The sequence below is a fragment of the Hyperolius riggenbachi genome, chromosome 10 (assembly GCF_040937935.1).
Source record: "Hyperolius riggenbachi isolate aHypRig1 chromosome 10, aHypRig1.pri, whole genome shotgun sequence".
Taxonomy (NCBI): domain Eukaryota; kingdom Metazoa; phylum Chordata; class Amphibia; order Anura; family Hyperoliidae; genus Hyperolius; species Hyperolius riggenbachi.
Window position 1 is genome coordinate 222080927 of NC_090655.1, and position 15923 is coordinate 222096849.

At 46.0% G+C, this 15923-nt stretch overlaps 2 protein-coding genes across 2 annotated transcripts in view; one reads left to right on the forward strand and one right to left on the reverse strand.

Moving 5' to 3' along the window:
- LOC137534580 (zinc finger protein OZF-like) overlaps positions 1 to 14394 on the forward strand; it is a 29626-nt gene extending 15232 nt beyond the window's left edge. Inside the window, exons 5-7 of the mRNA XM_068256144.1 lie at positions 8303 to 8400; positions 8483 to 8594; positions 13300 to 14394. Of these exons, the coding sequence (XP_068112245.1) occupies positions 8303 to 8400; positions 8483 to 8594; positions 13300 to 14123 (1034 nt within the window). The 3' untranslated portion in view covers positions 14124 to 14394. The remainder of the gene's footprint in view (positions 1 to 8302; positions 8401 to 8482; positions 8595 to 13299) is intronic.
- The window catches only part of LOC137536836 (uncharacterized), a 71099-nt gene that overhangs the window by 22983 nt on the left and 32193 nt on the right, over positions 1 to 15923 (reverse strand). The window contains exon 9 of the mRNA XM_068259026.1: positions 6331 to 7077. Coding sequence (XP_068115127.1) covers positions 6331 to 7077 — 747 coding nt within the window. The remainder of the gene's footprint in view (positions 1 to 6330; positions 7078 to 15923) is intronic.

Sequence of the window (15923 nt, forward strand, 5' to 3'; positions counted from 1 at the left end):
TCTAGGATTTTTATTAAAGGACAAATCCAAGAAAAAAATAAAAAACAAGATCTACTTACCTGGTGCTTCCTCCAGCCCCTGGCAGCCGATCTGACCCTCGCCGCAGCTCCTGCATCCTCTCCGATGCAGATGCTGACCTCATCAGGTTGGTATCTTCTGCGTCTGCGCTGAACACTCCCGGCCACGTGAGCGCAATCCCAAGTGGCACGGCCACACGCTTTTACGGACACAGAAGATGCCGACCTAGCGAGGTCGGGATCTGCATCGGAGGGTACCGGGAGCCACCGGAGCTGCGGCGAGGGACAGATCAGCTGCCAGGGGCTTTATTTTTCCTCGGACCTGTCCTTTAACTAATCGCTCCTGTGCTCCCTATCTGACCTACTATTGTAGCTCCCCCTCCCTCCTTATATGCAGGGTCTTCAACTTCAGGGGTCAGGTAATTTCTCCCCATTCCTGAGAAGATTGCATAGATCATCTTCACCACAGTTCTAAAAATCACTGGTGGAGGCACCCTTGATATGATACTGCTAGATATTGTATATTTGAGAAGCAACATTTCTTACCTTCTCAGGACAAACCATTATATATGGAAATAGTAATGCTTACTCATGCACGATACACAACGTGTTTCACTGGTCTTGGCCTGCTTCCTCAGGTCAATGCAAGTGCCTGTAGAACTTTTGGTCACAAATGTGAGCACCTGAAAATCTCCCCATTCCTGAGAAGATTGTATGGACTATCTTCACTACAGTGCTGGGATTGCACTGTCCTGATCCCATCCCTAAGCCACAGCTTCCCTCAGGAAAGAACAGAAAGTCATTTGAGTGGTAGGCTGACCTTCACACCCCCTCCACCCCGTAAATGAAAACCATGGGGCCTGCAACCCTGCTTCTGTAGTGACCCCCTTTTGATGCAGCCAGCATAAGCCCCTACAAACAGTGTGATTGCCATTCCCTTTCATAAGAAATGTGGCTATCTCAGCCTTCAACCCTCCCTTCCCTAGAAATCCTCATCTCCTCATACATCCCACAGCAAATGCAGCAACCATTTTCCTCCCCCAATAACAGATGTGGCCATTATAACTCACCTGTCCCCTCATAGCAAGTGAGGCCAGTATAACTCCTCTCCCCGGTATAGTGATGGGACTGGAGGCAATACTGCATAAATTTAATATACTTAACCACTAAATTGAATACACAAGACACTCCAAGCTGGCATTTTAAAGGCCGTGGCCATCTTTATTTGTCAATTTAAACAAATAAATAAGTAAATAAATAAGTAAATTGAGGTCTATAAAATAACTTTATTAACCAATAGATATAAATATAAACGTAATTCAAATAGCGATAACATAACTCAGATGCATATCTGACTACTACAGTCCAGATATGTTCAACCATATGAACTCAAGACCCCAATTTCACCCGATCATGCCTCCAGGCAAGACCTGACTTCATAAAGAATGACCACGACGTCTTCTGGAACCAGTAGGGTGCGGTGGGCGGGGAGCTCACCTTATGCCACAGAGGTGACAGGCAGCTGATAGCTGAAAACGGACCTACTTATATAGTCCTAACTCACGCCTGATTGGCCAGCAGAAACTACCTTAGCCCCAGCAACATCTGACCACCATACCTTCACCTGTCAGCCGACCAATCACACTTGACTGACATCACCTTATCATTTTTTTTAACACTGCACCAAAACCTGGTCAATCGGGAGAGACTTTACCTCACCAAGGGGTTTAATGCTATATTCCTGACAGACAATACTAGGCCCTAACAAATGTTTATGAATGAGCAATTATGCTTGATAGCCCCAGACCCATGTAGGGCCTACTTTATGGTTAGGCCCTATTTTATGGGACTGGAGGCAATACCGCATAAATTTAATATACTTAACCACTAAATTGAATACACAAGACACTCCAAGCTGGCATTTTAAAGGCCGTGGCCATTTTTATTTGTCAATTTAAACAAATAAATAAGTAAATAAATAAGTAAATTGAGGTCTATAAAATAACTTTATTAACCAATAGATATAAATATAAACGTAATTCAAATAGCGATAACATAACTCAGATGCATATCTGACTACTACAGTCCAGATATGTTCAACCATATGAACTCAAGACCCCACCGGCCAGACTCCTAGGCTGGCACCCCACCCACGACCATTTCAATGCAGCTTTAGAGGTCCCAGTTGAAAATGTCTAGACCTATATCACTAAGGTGTACACCATCCTCCTTGTAAAGGCCTGGAAGGCCTCCTTCCAAATCAACATGCCTAAAAGTGAAGATTCCAAGCTTTTGCAGACATTTTGACAGCTGGTGGTTAATACGCTTTCGGATTTTCTCACAAGGAAACAACCCTGGAGATGACAACTATTTTAAACGTGGCACTATTTCAGAGAATACAATAGCTGTGTTTTTTGCAAATGCCTGAAAGGTACTGAGATCATCTCGAATATTAAAGAATAATTCAAGGGTTTTCTTTTTCCCAATGTCATTGCCACCCAAATGAACAATCAAGAAGTCTGGCAGAGGGAACATGTTTAACAATTGAAAAAGTTCTGATTTTAGCTGTGACCATAACATTCCCCTAATTCCATACCAGTAAATTGCATACTTGCTGCGATCCATGTTCAAGTTAGAGGAGTATGATCTGTTGCTGGCTCTCTCATATGCCCAAAATACGAATGTCCTACGATCCAGACTATTATTTTCTTTCCTGCAAAATAAAGCTCTAAGTCAAGTACGAACATACAATCTAAATGCTGCTGACTTCCAATGGCCTATCCTTTGGATTACGCTATCGTCTAAACCTAACTTGGCTGCTTCTGTAGCTGCGCCTATGCGAAAAGAATGTGAGGTTAATTTATGTTTTTGAAATCCTGCGTTAGTCGCACAAAACTTCAAAACAGCATTAAACTGAAAAATCGTCAAAGGTAAACTTGTCTCATGCTTAAGCAAAGGGCCCAACGAGGTACCCCTTACCAGAAGATAATTGTTCAAATTTTTTACCGGACATAACTTACTCTCAGGCCAGGAATTCAAGTGTACTGACAAACCTTTACCTAACTGGTCTGTCTTAGATTTTCTGATCCATAAAATCAAACTTGAAGTAGATCTACTCACATCCTCATATTTCAAACCAGAAGAAATCTGAGAGCTCTAGGACACAAGCTCCGAAATTCGCAATGCCGCAAAAAACATTAGGGAAAAAGCACATCTAAAAAGCAAGACCTCAAAACTAGAGGAGCATACCGCTTCCAAACTGTCCCATAACAGGGACAGCACGTTGACCGTAATTGGCCTTCTAGTATCCGGGTGACAAGATTTTCGTTTGAAACCTTTCAGCAACTGCCTAACCGAAAAATAAGAATTGCACGCAGGGAGGTTACGAAGCTTTAGAAAAAAACGAAATACCTTTTTGAAATATGAGCGTGTGAGTAACCTTTTTGCATATTAAAAGCCACAAACTTTAATGCGGTTTCTTCGGATATATTCCATTCATTACTGTTTATGCTGTTCATGAATGCCTTCCATTCTTTCCATGCGACAGAATACGCTTGCCAGGTCGCCATGGATACAGACTGCTGAATCCCTAAACATATCAGTTCCGAATCAGATTCCACAGGAACGATGGGATTTCTTCCCCTCTGGGCTGCGCAGCTGGAGCCAATACCCAAAATCTGTGCATCTGCAACCGGGACAAAGAATCAGCAATGTCGTTCTTTGCACCCGGTACATGCTGAGCTTTAATCCATACATTGAACTTCAATGCATACAACACTAACACTCTCAGTAGATTAACTACCAATGGGGATTTGGAAGTGAGGCAATTTATTGCGTACACAACTCCTTTATTATCAGTGTGAATTATAATACATTTCCCTTCAAAAGCCTCCCCCCATATGAATAAAGCTGCCACCACAGGGAATAGTTCTAATAACACAATGTTGCCTGTAATCTCTGGCTGACGCCATTCTGCTGGCCATTGAGCACAAAACCATTTATTGGACCAAAATGCACCGCAGCCCACGCTGCCGGCTGCATCTGTGAAAAAATTTAGTTCAGTACTGGATACAAATTCACTCTGCCAAATTGACCTACCATTATAGGAGGAATGGAACTCCGCCCATACCAATAGATCAGCCTTCAAATCCGAATTCACTCTAATATTAGAAAAGGGGGGCTTCAATCCTCTCATTGATGTTGCCAATCGCCTGGAAAAAATTCTGCCCATGGGCATAATTCTTGTAGCAAAGGCTAAGTTACCTAACAATGATTGCATCTCTTTTAAAAGAACTTTTTTGCGTCGCAAAAAATTCCCGATTAAACGCTCAATTTTTTCTAACTTGGCTGCTGGCAGCCTGAATTCCATCTGAACAGTATCAATAATGATACCCAAAAATTCAAGACAGGTACAAGGTCCCACTGTTTTGTCATCAGCTAGAGGAACCCCGAAATGTTTGCAAATGACCCAAAAAGTAATTAACAGTCTTTTGCAGATTGCAGAGTCACTCGGGCCCATAAATAAAAAATCATCCAAATAATGAATTAACGAAAATTGATCCGTAAGGGCAGAAACCACCCATTCTAAAAAACACGGAAAGCTTTCAAAATAGTTGCACGATAATGCACAGCCCATAGGCAGGCAACGATCAAAATAATAAGCATTCCTAAAATAGAACCCTAGTGAATTAAATGCAGTTGGATGAATTGGAAGTAAACGAAAGGCCGATTTGACATCTGCTTTTGACAATAACGCTCCCTGACCTAAAGACCTCAAAATTTGTAACGCATCGTCAAAAGATGCATAACAAACTGAGGAAAGGTCACTGGATATCTCGTCATTTAAAGACTGGCCTGTTGGGTATGACAGATGATGTATGAACCTGTATGAGCCTGGCTCTTTTTTAGGGACAATACCAAGTGGAGAAATCCTAAAATTTTTAAAAGGAGGGAGAGGAAAAGGACCTGCTATTCTACCCTCCTTAAGTTCTTTGTCAAGTTTCTCTTGTACCACATCCATCATAGCATCTACAGATTTTAAATTAGCTGCCCATGAGCAGCCTGAACCAGAAAATACAGGCAAACCAAAACCCTCACTAAATCCATCAATTAGCAGCTGGGCCCTCTCCCTGTTTGGATAGATTTGTAGCCATGGCAACATGTTTTGCAGCATCACTGGAGTGGCTGCTTTTGAGAAATGCTCCTTTGAGCTAGCTGAACCTGAATTCAATTTTTTAAAGCATTTAGCGATTGGATGCGAGCCGGCACAGAAACCACACTCATGGCGGTACTTACAAGTCCCCGGCCATCTGCACTGAGTGTCGTTAAATGCATAACATACACTTTTTTTGTAACCTGTTGAGGAAGTAGTGTTAGAAGATTGCTGCTTAAAAGTAGATACCCTCTGTGGCATCATTAGCTCAAGCCATAGCCCGACATCCTTTGTATTCCATTTCATTTGAGGGTACACTGAAATTGTTTGGCGGAAAGCCTCATCGTAGTTAAACCACGCTAATCCACCAAATGCTTTGTATGCTCCATGAATTATATCTAAATATTGAAACATTTGAGGGCATTTTTCTGGGAATTTCTCGCCTATCACACTGGCGTAAATACAAAATGATTGCAGCCAGTTGTTAAATGACCTAGTCACTGGCCTTCTCCTATCAACATCACCTTTGTCGTCTGTCTTTTCTTTCTTTACAAATTCTTTGGAAAGGGGTAATAGTGACAAAATGTCAATGTAATCCCCTTTCCAAATTTTCTCTTTAGTGCTTGTTGATAAATGAAAACCCAGGGGGGACAAGTCACAAGGAAGGTGTTCCTTATATGCTGACTCGTCCACGCCTGGTCTATTTACAGGAATAGTATCAATGAGAGGAGTGGGCGGGGGGGGGAGGGGGCAGGGGAGGAGGAGGAGGAGTCATTGCAGCTGAACTTTGTATCAAGCTGTGCTGTGCCCCCTGCCCATTGACCTGACCACCCCACACCACATTAGCCCCACTGCTGCCCACATTAACGCCAGCCTGCTGCTGTAACACCTGCAAAAGAGCCTGCAACAAAGGTGCTATATTAACATGCTCACCGGCTCCTGCAAGTTGTGGATTTCCTGGACCCGGAGGCTGACCCAGACAAGTCAGGTCTTCAACAGGACCCAGGGCATGAGGCAGCGCTGCACCACCAGCAGCCGCAGCATGAGGGGCACCAAGCTCAATAAATGCTCCTGCTGCAGTCACTGTGTGCGTGCGCCTGCCCCCACCGCCGGGTCGCTGCGCTCTTCTTGCTGCATCGCCGCTACTGCTCCTGGTGTTACTGGGGCGAGGCCACGCCCCCCGATACTGTCGCTCGCTGCTCCAGAAGGAGTTGTCATGGATGCTGGACCTCCGCCATCTTCTTGAAGCCCGGACTGGGCTACTACCGCTGCCGCCGGAACTCCGCTCCGCCCACCTTCCAGCGCGGCGACCCGACTGGTCGCCGCTACAAGGTTCCCGCCCAGAACCGCCTCCAGGACAGCCCGACTGGCTGAGTTGAAGTCTGCGGAAGCTGCCGCATCTGGATTGGCTGAGCTCGAGGATGCCGCCTGCACCGCAGCCCGACTGGCAGCGCACGCTGAAGCCGCCTCCCCCGCAGCCCGACTGGCTGCACACGCTGAAGACACTTCCCCGGCAGCCCGAAAGGCCGCGCTTGCTCCCGCCGCTGCTACAACGGCCCGACTGGCCGGAACAGGATGCGCTGCCGCTCCGGAACCCCCGTCTCTGCTTTCCTTCTTCTTAGATGAGCGATCTCCACTGCCGCCGGACTTCCCATGGGGTGCGCCGCTTCTGGCCCGCTGCTGCTCCGAGGAAGATCCGCGCCGGGCGGCACCGCTGGGCTCTCCAGGAGAGTAGGCACGCTTCGCCGCCTTCTTCCTCTGGGATTGCCGGCTGGAAACTCCTACTTCTCCGCTTCTGCCGGCAACTTCCACCCGATCGCCTTGTTCTTCTTCCGCCAGCCTAAGGCACCGCTCCAGGACCTCCATTCCGCCGGGCTCCTCCGCTCTCGCCGCCAACTGCCTCAGGACCTCCATCGTGGCAAGGTGAGCCGGTATTACAAGCTCCGTATCACAGCTCAGAGCTCACCTTATGCCACAGAGGTGACAGGCAGCTGATAGCTGAAAACGGACCTACTTATATAGTCCTAACTCACGCCTGATTGGCCAGCAGAAACTACCTTAGCCCCAGCAACATCTGACCACCATACCTTCACCTGTCAGCCGACCAATCACACTTGACTGACATCACCTTATCATTTTTTTTAACACTGCACCAAAACCTGGCCAATCGGGAGAGACTTTACCTCACCAAGGGGTTTAATGCTATATTCCTGACAGACAATACTAGGCCCTAACAAATGTTTATGAATGAGCAATTATGCTTGATAGCCCCAGACCCATGTAGGGCCTACTTTATGGTTAGGCCCTATTTTATTCTTTCCCCCACCCACCCACCCTCACCAAGTGTGCCCAGCATGACTCCACTGAGCACAATAACAAGTGATTTCTGCAAAAATCCCATCAGAAAAGCGACGAGCGTGGCCAGTGTATCTAACTTATTCCCCTCACCAAGAAGTGTAGCTAACTTCACCTCTCTCTCCTAACAAGTGCAGCCATCATACTCTCCTCCCCATATGCAAAGTAGCACAGCAGAGCCGTGTGTTTTACCTGCTCCAGCGCCACATCCTGTCCGCTCTTCCCAACAGTAAGCACCCACCTGCTGTGGTGATACCTCTGCACTGCTCCTGAACATTCCGATGGCATGCAGTAAGCTGCATGAGGGATGTATCTGCACAGCTGCTGACTGTTGCAAAGCGTGAACCCAACAGGAGCTGGAGCCGGCAATGGCTACAACAGCCCCCTAGAAGTGAATGTGGAAGGCAGGGCACCTGCACTCATCAGGGTTCCAACAGAGGCTGGGCCCTGAACCCCACACTTCCTTGATGGAATTACATTTGGAGTCAGGGAGGGTCTTTTTTTGGGGGGTGGAGGTGGGATTTCTCAGTGTGATAAAACATGATTGAGGTAGAGAATAAAGTAATCCTATGTAGTTAGATTCTAGTTCTTGTCCTAGGCACATGGGTACATCACAGGAGCATAATTGATAATTCACTTTCAGCAATCCTCATGATATTCTGATATGATCCAGGTAAGGATTGCAAATGTTCCTTACTTATGTTTTCCGCTGTCCTCCACTGAGCTTCAACCTTAATCAGTGATCCGCATGGATTCAGTCAGTGTGTGTTTCCTACAGGTGGATCCAGTAGCAGAAACCCACCAGACAGCTGTACAGGTCCTCTTTATTCCCGGGATCGTACACAGGAAGGTTACAGCACCGGCCGCCATTACCTGGTTAGTGGAACTGTCAGCTTTAGTAATATGGTAGCAAGTACATTACCATGTGTGGTACCAATGATTTTATCCAATTGTTTAGGCACACAACAGGAAGGATGTTAATATCATTGTTAAAGAAGAAGCAGAAGAACAAGAGATTTCAATGCCAGCCATGGTGAAGGATGATGATGTTTCTCCAGAAACTGGAACAGGTGAGGAATAAATACTAATACAGAAGCCTTTCTGAGACGTTCATTTTTCATGCTGCACAACTCAGTTTGATATGGAATTGCCCATTTAAAGTGGACCTGAACTTTTGCACAGGACAGAAGGGAAACCTAGAGAAATGCACCCTGTATGTATTTAGAGCAGGGGTGTCATACTCAAATACAAAGTGGGCCAAGATTGAACACTGTGACCAAGTCACGGGCCAACCTCAATGTAAAGTGACCAACTCCCTCCCTCATAAAGTTCCCTGGTGTTTAATGCCTCCCTCCCTCCCTCCCCTATACAGTTCCTTGGTCTCTACACCTCCCCACTCACCTATATAGCTCCCTGGTGTCTAGTAGTCCTCCCTCCCTTCCTCATACAATTCCCTACTGTCTAGCAGTCCTTCCTCTTTTGTACAGTTCCCTAGTGTCTAGCAGTCCTTCCTTCCTCTTTCGTACAGTTCCCTAGTGTCTACCAGTCCTCCCTTCCTTATACAGGTCCCCGGTGTATAGTGCTTTCACCCTCCCTCCCCCATATGGCTTTCCTGGTACTTTAAGCTTCACCTCCAGTATAGCTTCCCTGGTGGTCTAGAGTGGGCCAAACACAATGCTAAGTAGGGAAACTGTATTTGATGGCACTGTGGGCCTGATTTACCCCATGGGGCAGAGCAGGGCTGTGGAGTCGGTACAAAAATCCACCGACTCCGACTCCTCAGGTTAGATTCTTCCAACTCCTCGACTCCTCTAATTTGCATATTACAATTTCGTTGATTGAAAGTATGTAACATGAAATGCATCTCTTAACTGTCAACGCTTAGGAATTTTAAAAGACAACTGAAGTGAGAGGGATATAGAGGCTGCCATATTTATTCCTTTTTTAAATAATACTTCCTGGCTAGCCGGATGATCTTCTGCCTCTAATACTTTTAGTCATAGACTAAAACTAGTCCTTGGTAAGAGTACTTGTAGAAGATGCAGACAGGAACAAAGAACATCTATCAGGCCCTAGGCAATGTGACTGTGGGTACATGTAAGAGTGATGTGCAGGTACTCTGCAGGGGAATGAGGAGATTCTTCCTCTATTACACATTCTTCATGCATAATCTGAACATGGATCAGGCCCTAGGCAATGTGACTGTGGGTACATGTAAGAATGATGTGCAGGTATTCTGCAGGAGAATTAGGCTATTCTTCCTCTATTTCACATTCTATATGTACAATCTGAACCAGGTTTATGGGTGATAGACAACACCTCTGTGTTCAATGTGCACAACATTCTCAGTGGATTCCCTGCAGCTCTGTAGGGAGTGCATATGTAGAGTATAGTACTACTGTGTAACAAAGTAAACCTGAGACAGATGAAATTACAGTTTTATACATACCTGGGGCTTCCTCCAGCCCCCTTCAGGCTAATCAGTCCTGCGCTGTCCTCCTCCACCACCTGAATCGCCTGCTATGGGTCCAGGTACTTGAGCCAGTCTGGCGTAGTGCGCATGCACACACTCCGCTGCCGGGAGCGTACTACACCTGCGCAGCACTATTGCGCAGGTGCAGAATGCTCCTGGCTGTAGGAGCAGCACGTGGCCGGACTGCGCTGACTGGCCTAATTACCGGGACTCATAGTAGAAGATCCAGGTGGCGGACGAGGACAGCAAGGAACTGATTAGCCTCAAGGGGGCTGGAGGAGGAGTATAAAACTTTTCTTTTCACCTATCTCAGGTACCCTTTAATTCGTAGTCACCAAACTAAATTTTAACAACATATTAAATTATTTGATTTCATGAGCAAAAGGAGTGCATACATTTGCATAAATCAGAATCAACGCAGAATTATTTCCATCTCCTTGACCATTTCTATTAGTGGCACGGCTACACATCAGGCTTTATTCTTACAGCATAGATGTTATTTAGTATATATAAAAGATTCCTGTGCACACACCATATATACAGTCACAATCAGATATGTATATCTGACTTTAAAGATACGGGGCCTGCTTTATTGAAGCAGCACACGTAACTATTTTTTGATTGGTTTATTTCATTTTTGTGGACTAAGTACAGCTATTACTGTATATATAAATTATTTATGATGACTAGTATCTGAGAAATAGAACATTTTACAGTTTAAATTCATTAGGAGTCGGAGTCAGTGCATTTTTATCCCAACTCCGACTCCAGGTACCCAAAAGTTGCTCCGACTCCACAGCCCTGGGGCAGAGTTTGACTTTTATGCCTTAGTGCCTTCCTGGAGACCAGAAGAGGGACAGGAAGGCTCTAAGGCAGAGGTGCCCACACTTTTTTGGCTTGTAAGCTACTTTGAAAAATTAGCAAGTCAAAATGATCTACCTTTGTACAATTTTAGGAGCACACTTGTATATACAGAATGGAACATGTAGTAGGTTTGGGATCTACCAAGAAGTCCTTCGCGATCTACCTAACTGAGACCGCTGCTCAGAGCCCTTTTTTTCTTCTTAGGTGTAACTTTTTGTGTTTTACAGTTATCCTTTAATAGGTTCTTTGGCCCCTGGTTGGGGAGGCAGACATCATACATGTCTAGGTAACAATTAAGACAAATTATTTGCACGTTAGGAGTATCTTAAAGGACACTTGAAGTGAGAGGGATATGGAGGCTGCCATAATAATTTTCTTTTAAATAATGCCAGTTGTCTGGTGGTATGGCTGATCTCTTTGGCTGCAGTAGTGTCTGAATCACACACCTGAAAGAAGCAGGTGGCAAATCCAGTCAGACTTTAGTCAGCAACACCTGATCTGCATATGCTTGTTCAGGGTCTATAGCTAAAAATAGAGGCAGAAGAAAAGCAGGACAGCCAGGCAATGTGTATTGTTTAAGAAGAAATATATATGGCAGCCTCCATATCAGGCTCACTTCAGGTGTCCTTTAAACGGACAACTGAATTGAGAGGGATATGGATACAGCCATATTTATTTCCTTTTAAGCAATACAAGTTGCCTGGCTATGCTGTTGATCCTCTGCCATTAATACTTTTAGCCATAAACCCTGAACAAGCATGCAGCAGATCAGGTGTTTCTGACAATGTCAGATCTGACAAGATTAGCTGCATGCTTGTTTCTGGTGTTATTCAGACACTACTGCAGCCAAATAGATCAGCAGGGCTGCAAGCCAACTGGTATTGTTTAAAAGGAAATAAGTATGGCAGCCTCGGCTGCCATATTTATTTCCTTTTAAACAATACCAGGTGCCTGGCAGCCCTGTTGGTCTGTTTGGCTGCAGTAGTGTCTGAATAACACCAGAAACAAGCATGCAGCTAATCTTGTCAGATCTGACATTGTCAGAAACACCTGATCTGCTGCATGCTTGTTCAGGGTTTATGGCTAAAAGTATTAACCACTTGCCGACCAGGGCTTCCTGCAATGATCGGTGCTGCTTGGGCTCTCCAGCCTGCAGCACCGATCAGGAGTGAGCCAGGGCGATCAGACTACCCCCCTTTTTTCCCCACTAGGGGGATGTCCTGCTGGGGGGGTCTGATCGCCGCCGGCTCTGTTCGTTCGGCGGGGGGGGCTCCTCAAATCCCCCCTCCGCAGCCATTTTCCGCCTCCGTCCCCCTCCGGCGTTTCCCTTCCTCCTATGGGCAGCGCAGGACGGAGATCCGTCCTGCGCCGCCTACAACAGATGCCGGCGAATGAGAATGCGGCGATCCCCGGCCAATCAGAGGCCGGGGATCGCCGATCTGCCTTACGGCGCTGCTGCGCAGCAGCGCCGTATGATGTAAACAGCGGGGATTTCTTCCCCGCCTGTTTACATATTGCCGGCGAGCCGCGAGCGGCGGCTCTCCGGCTGTTCACGGAGACACCCTCCGTGAACTGACATGGAAAGGCCGCTCGATCGAGCGGCCGTTTCCATGGTAACCCGCAGACGACCAGTTTACGCCAATCGGCGTTAGCTGGTCGTCAAGAGGTTAATGGCAGAGGATCAACAGCATAGCCAGGCAACTCGTATTGCTTAAAAGGAAATAAATATGGCTGTCTCCATATCCCTCTCAATTCAGTTGTCCTTTAAGGGTGGGTAGACATGATGGTTTTCAGATAGAGAAGCAAAGGAGTGAAGCGTATGAGAAGTGTTAGCTACAATAGTTTGAGGAAGTGACCATGGTGGAGGATAGGAGAGTTTGACACATGGAGCAAAGATTGCAGGTGGGATGATATGTAGGACCTAGGGAAGAAACTTGTGGAGGGAGCAGGAAATGGAGTGCTTTGAAACTGAGAGTTTAACAGATTCTCTGGAATATCATCAGGAGGCACAGAGGGGCTCTATTGGAGGAACTGAAGGGAAGGCGAATAAGGCAAGTAGCAGAGTGGAATAGAGAAGCACGTGTCTGTTAATAGGTAGGCCACAGAGAATGTTGCGGTAGTCCAGATATAACCAAGATGTACTGACGTTTATAGACTTCATTGGAGAGGTAGTTTTGCTCATCACTGTTGGACATTACCTGCTATATTCCTCTGAAGGACAGTTAGTGACATAAATTTAGTACAGGAGAACCTTTGTCACCACTGTCTGTTTCCATGATTTATTGACAGTAGGAGAGTCTACCACCTGCAAAAACATTTCTAGCCATGTATGGTCATTTGTCCAGGTCTCACGAATCTAGTACATATCTTGTGAACTTTAGACTTGACACACAAGTTGAAAACTCCTATATTGATGTTTTGTCTCACTTTCCCTTCAGATAATGACTTAGAAGACAATGACCTCACAGAAGACTCCTTAGGAGAACCGGCTAACTCAGAGGAGTGGTTTCCTGACAGCGGTGATATTACTCAAGAGACATCGTACAGTGGTGATAAGCTATTCCCGTGTTACCAGTGCAACAGGTGTTTTACCCGAAAATCAAGCCTCATTCGTCACCAGAGAATCCATACTGGCGAGAAGCCCTTTCCATGCTCTGAATGCCACAAGCGCTTCACACGCAAGGCCACTCTTCTGGAGCACATGAGGGTTCACACCGGGGGGAAGCCTTTCTTGTGCACAGAATGTGGGGACTGCTTTTCACAGAATTTTGAACTTGTTGACCATAAGAAGACACACATGGACAACAGGCCACTTTCATGTGCCGACTGTGGGAAAAACTTTGACCAGAAATCCCGCCTAATCATCCACCGTAAGATCCACCGGGCCAAGGCCAGCGTGACGTGCCCCGACTGTGGCAAGGCCTTCATTCAGAAGTCTGTACTTGTCATCCATCAAAGGACTCACACTGGAGAGAGACCTTTTTCCTGCGACGAGTGTGGCAAGTCTTTCACACAAAAGTCTGACCTTGTGGTCCACCGCAGGACCCACACAGGTGAACGGCCCTATGGGTGTACTGATTGCGGGAAGAGCTTTACGCAGAAGTCGACATTGGTCATCCATCAGCGAATCCACCGGGGGGAGAAACCGTTTATTTGTGGAGAGTGTGGGAGGCGATTTACCCAAAAGTCAACTCTGGTGACCCATCAGAAGCTTCACACGCCACTTAAACTGTTGCACTGTTTTTCCCGAAGTCCACAGTAGCGAGAACAGCAAATGGGTGGGATTTGGTGAGCAGACAGATCAAGGCAATGAGAGGAGTACACGGACATCTATTTGGAAAGGTCACAGCCAAGTTCAGGAAACTTCACAGTTCCTGTGGGAATGTTTACTGCTATGTCCCCCATAATGCTGTCCTATACAACCTCTCATGCCAGTTTTGTGTGTATTTGGCTGTGGTGTGCTACCTTGTGATATCCCTGCTAGAGTTATTGGCTCTGCCACACTTAAAATACATCTGAAGTAAAAATTAAAATTGGGCATATAGTCTATATTCTCCTGACACCCCACATGCTGCTCATTGTCATCCGGGTTCCTCCCGTTCCACGATCTTTAAATATCTGGTTGGCTCACCAAAATGAATCAGAATCTGCCAGAAGTGCTCATGGCTGTGCACAGGCGAATCTGAGCGGGGCATGCCCAAGTTCCGAATCACACATGCCCAGAAGTAGGAAGTGTTTGTGCAGGTAAGAAGTAGTGCTTTCTTTCACTGGGCATGCCTGGTTCGGAACTCACACATGCCCAGTTCAGAATCGTTTGTTCACCACTCGGTGGCCTTCCAGGAGGCTGTGGGGGTAAAAAGTCCTGTAAGGAAGAACAGAAGGAACCCCAAAGACAATGAGCATCAGGAAGAGTGTGAAAAGTAAGTGCTCTTGCACCCCACAATTTTTATCTCAAAGTTTAAACACATTCAGAATCAGTCAAAAGAGTTTTACTGCCACGTCTTCTGTCACATATGTTTTATTAGTAGTGGCGCTAATGGTGCCAGGAGTCCAAAGATGAGGACGTCACCAGGGAGGCAGTCTCTGATATATAGAAGAAATGTTCTCAACTGCCAACCATGAAGATTTGTCATTATTTATTTATTATATAAAGACAACTTTACTTACGGTAACGTCTTTTCCAGTAGTCAGAAGGACAGCACCCCTGGTGAGACTTGTCTCCCTCCCAATCGTGGACAGGAACTGCAAAAGAAAAGATTTGCATAACAAATAGGCAGCCATACATAAGCCACTAGCTTACCATGCGTAACTCAGTTAATACAAAAGATGACACGGACCTCATAGATGCTTACTTACATAATTATTATTCCACCCAAAAGAAGGGCGGGTTGCAGGGGTGCTGTCCTTCTGACTACTGGAAAAGACGTTACCGTAAGTAAAGTTGTCTTTCCCAGAACGTCATTGGACAGCACCCCTGGTGAGACGATGTACAAGATATAGGCTCTAGGGAGGGACCACTGCCTGCAGCACCTTTCTTCCGAATGATAAGTCTGCTGCAGCCGAGATGTTTAGGCGATAATGTTTCACAAAAGTGTTCTGACTTGACCAGGTAGCAGCTCTGCATATCTGTTCTATAGATGCCCCTGCCCTCTCTGCCCAGGAGGTTGATATTGCCCTTGTGGAATGAGCTCTAATTTGAGAACTTAAATGCTTCCCCTGAACCTGATATGCCGATGTAATAGCCTGTTTGATCCATCGTGCCAGCGTTGCCTTGGAAGCTTTGTTGCCTCTTTGTTTTCCAGCAAATAGGGTGAACATCGCGTCAGTTTTCCTCCAGGGACCTGTTCTTTCCATGTAGTGTATGAGACATCTCCTTACGTCAAGGAAATGAAGTTTCCTTTCCTTATCATTACTAGGATTCTCGCAAAAGGAGGGTAGGAAGATCTCCTGATTTCTGTGAAATGAGGAAACTACCTTGGGTAGAAAGGCTGCATCAGGACGTAATGTTATTCTATCCTCTGAAATGGTGCAGTAAGGTTCTCTAATAGATAACGATTGTAAT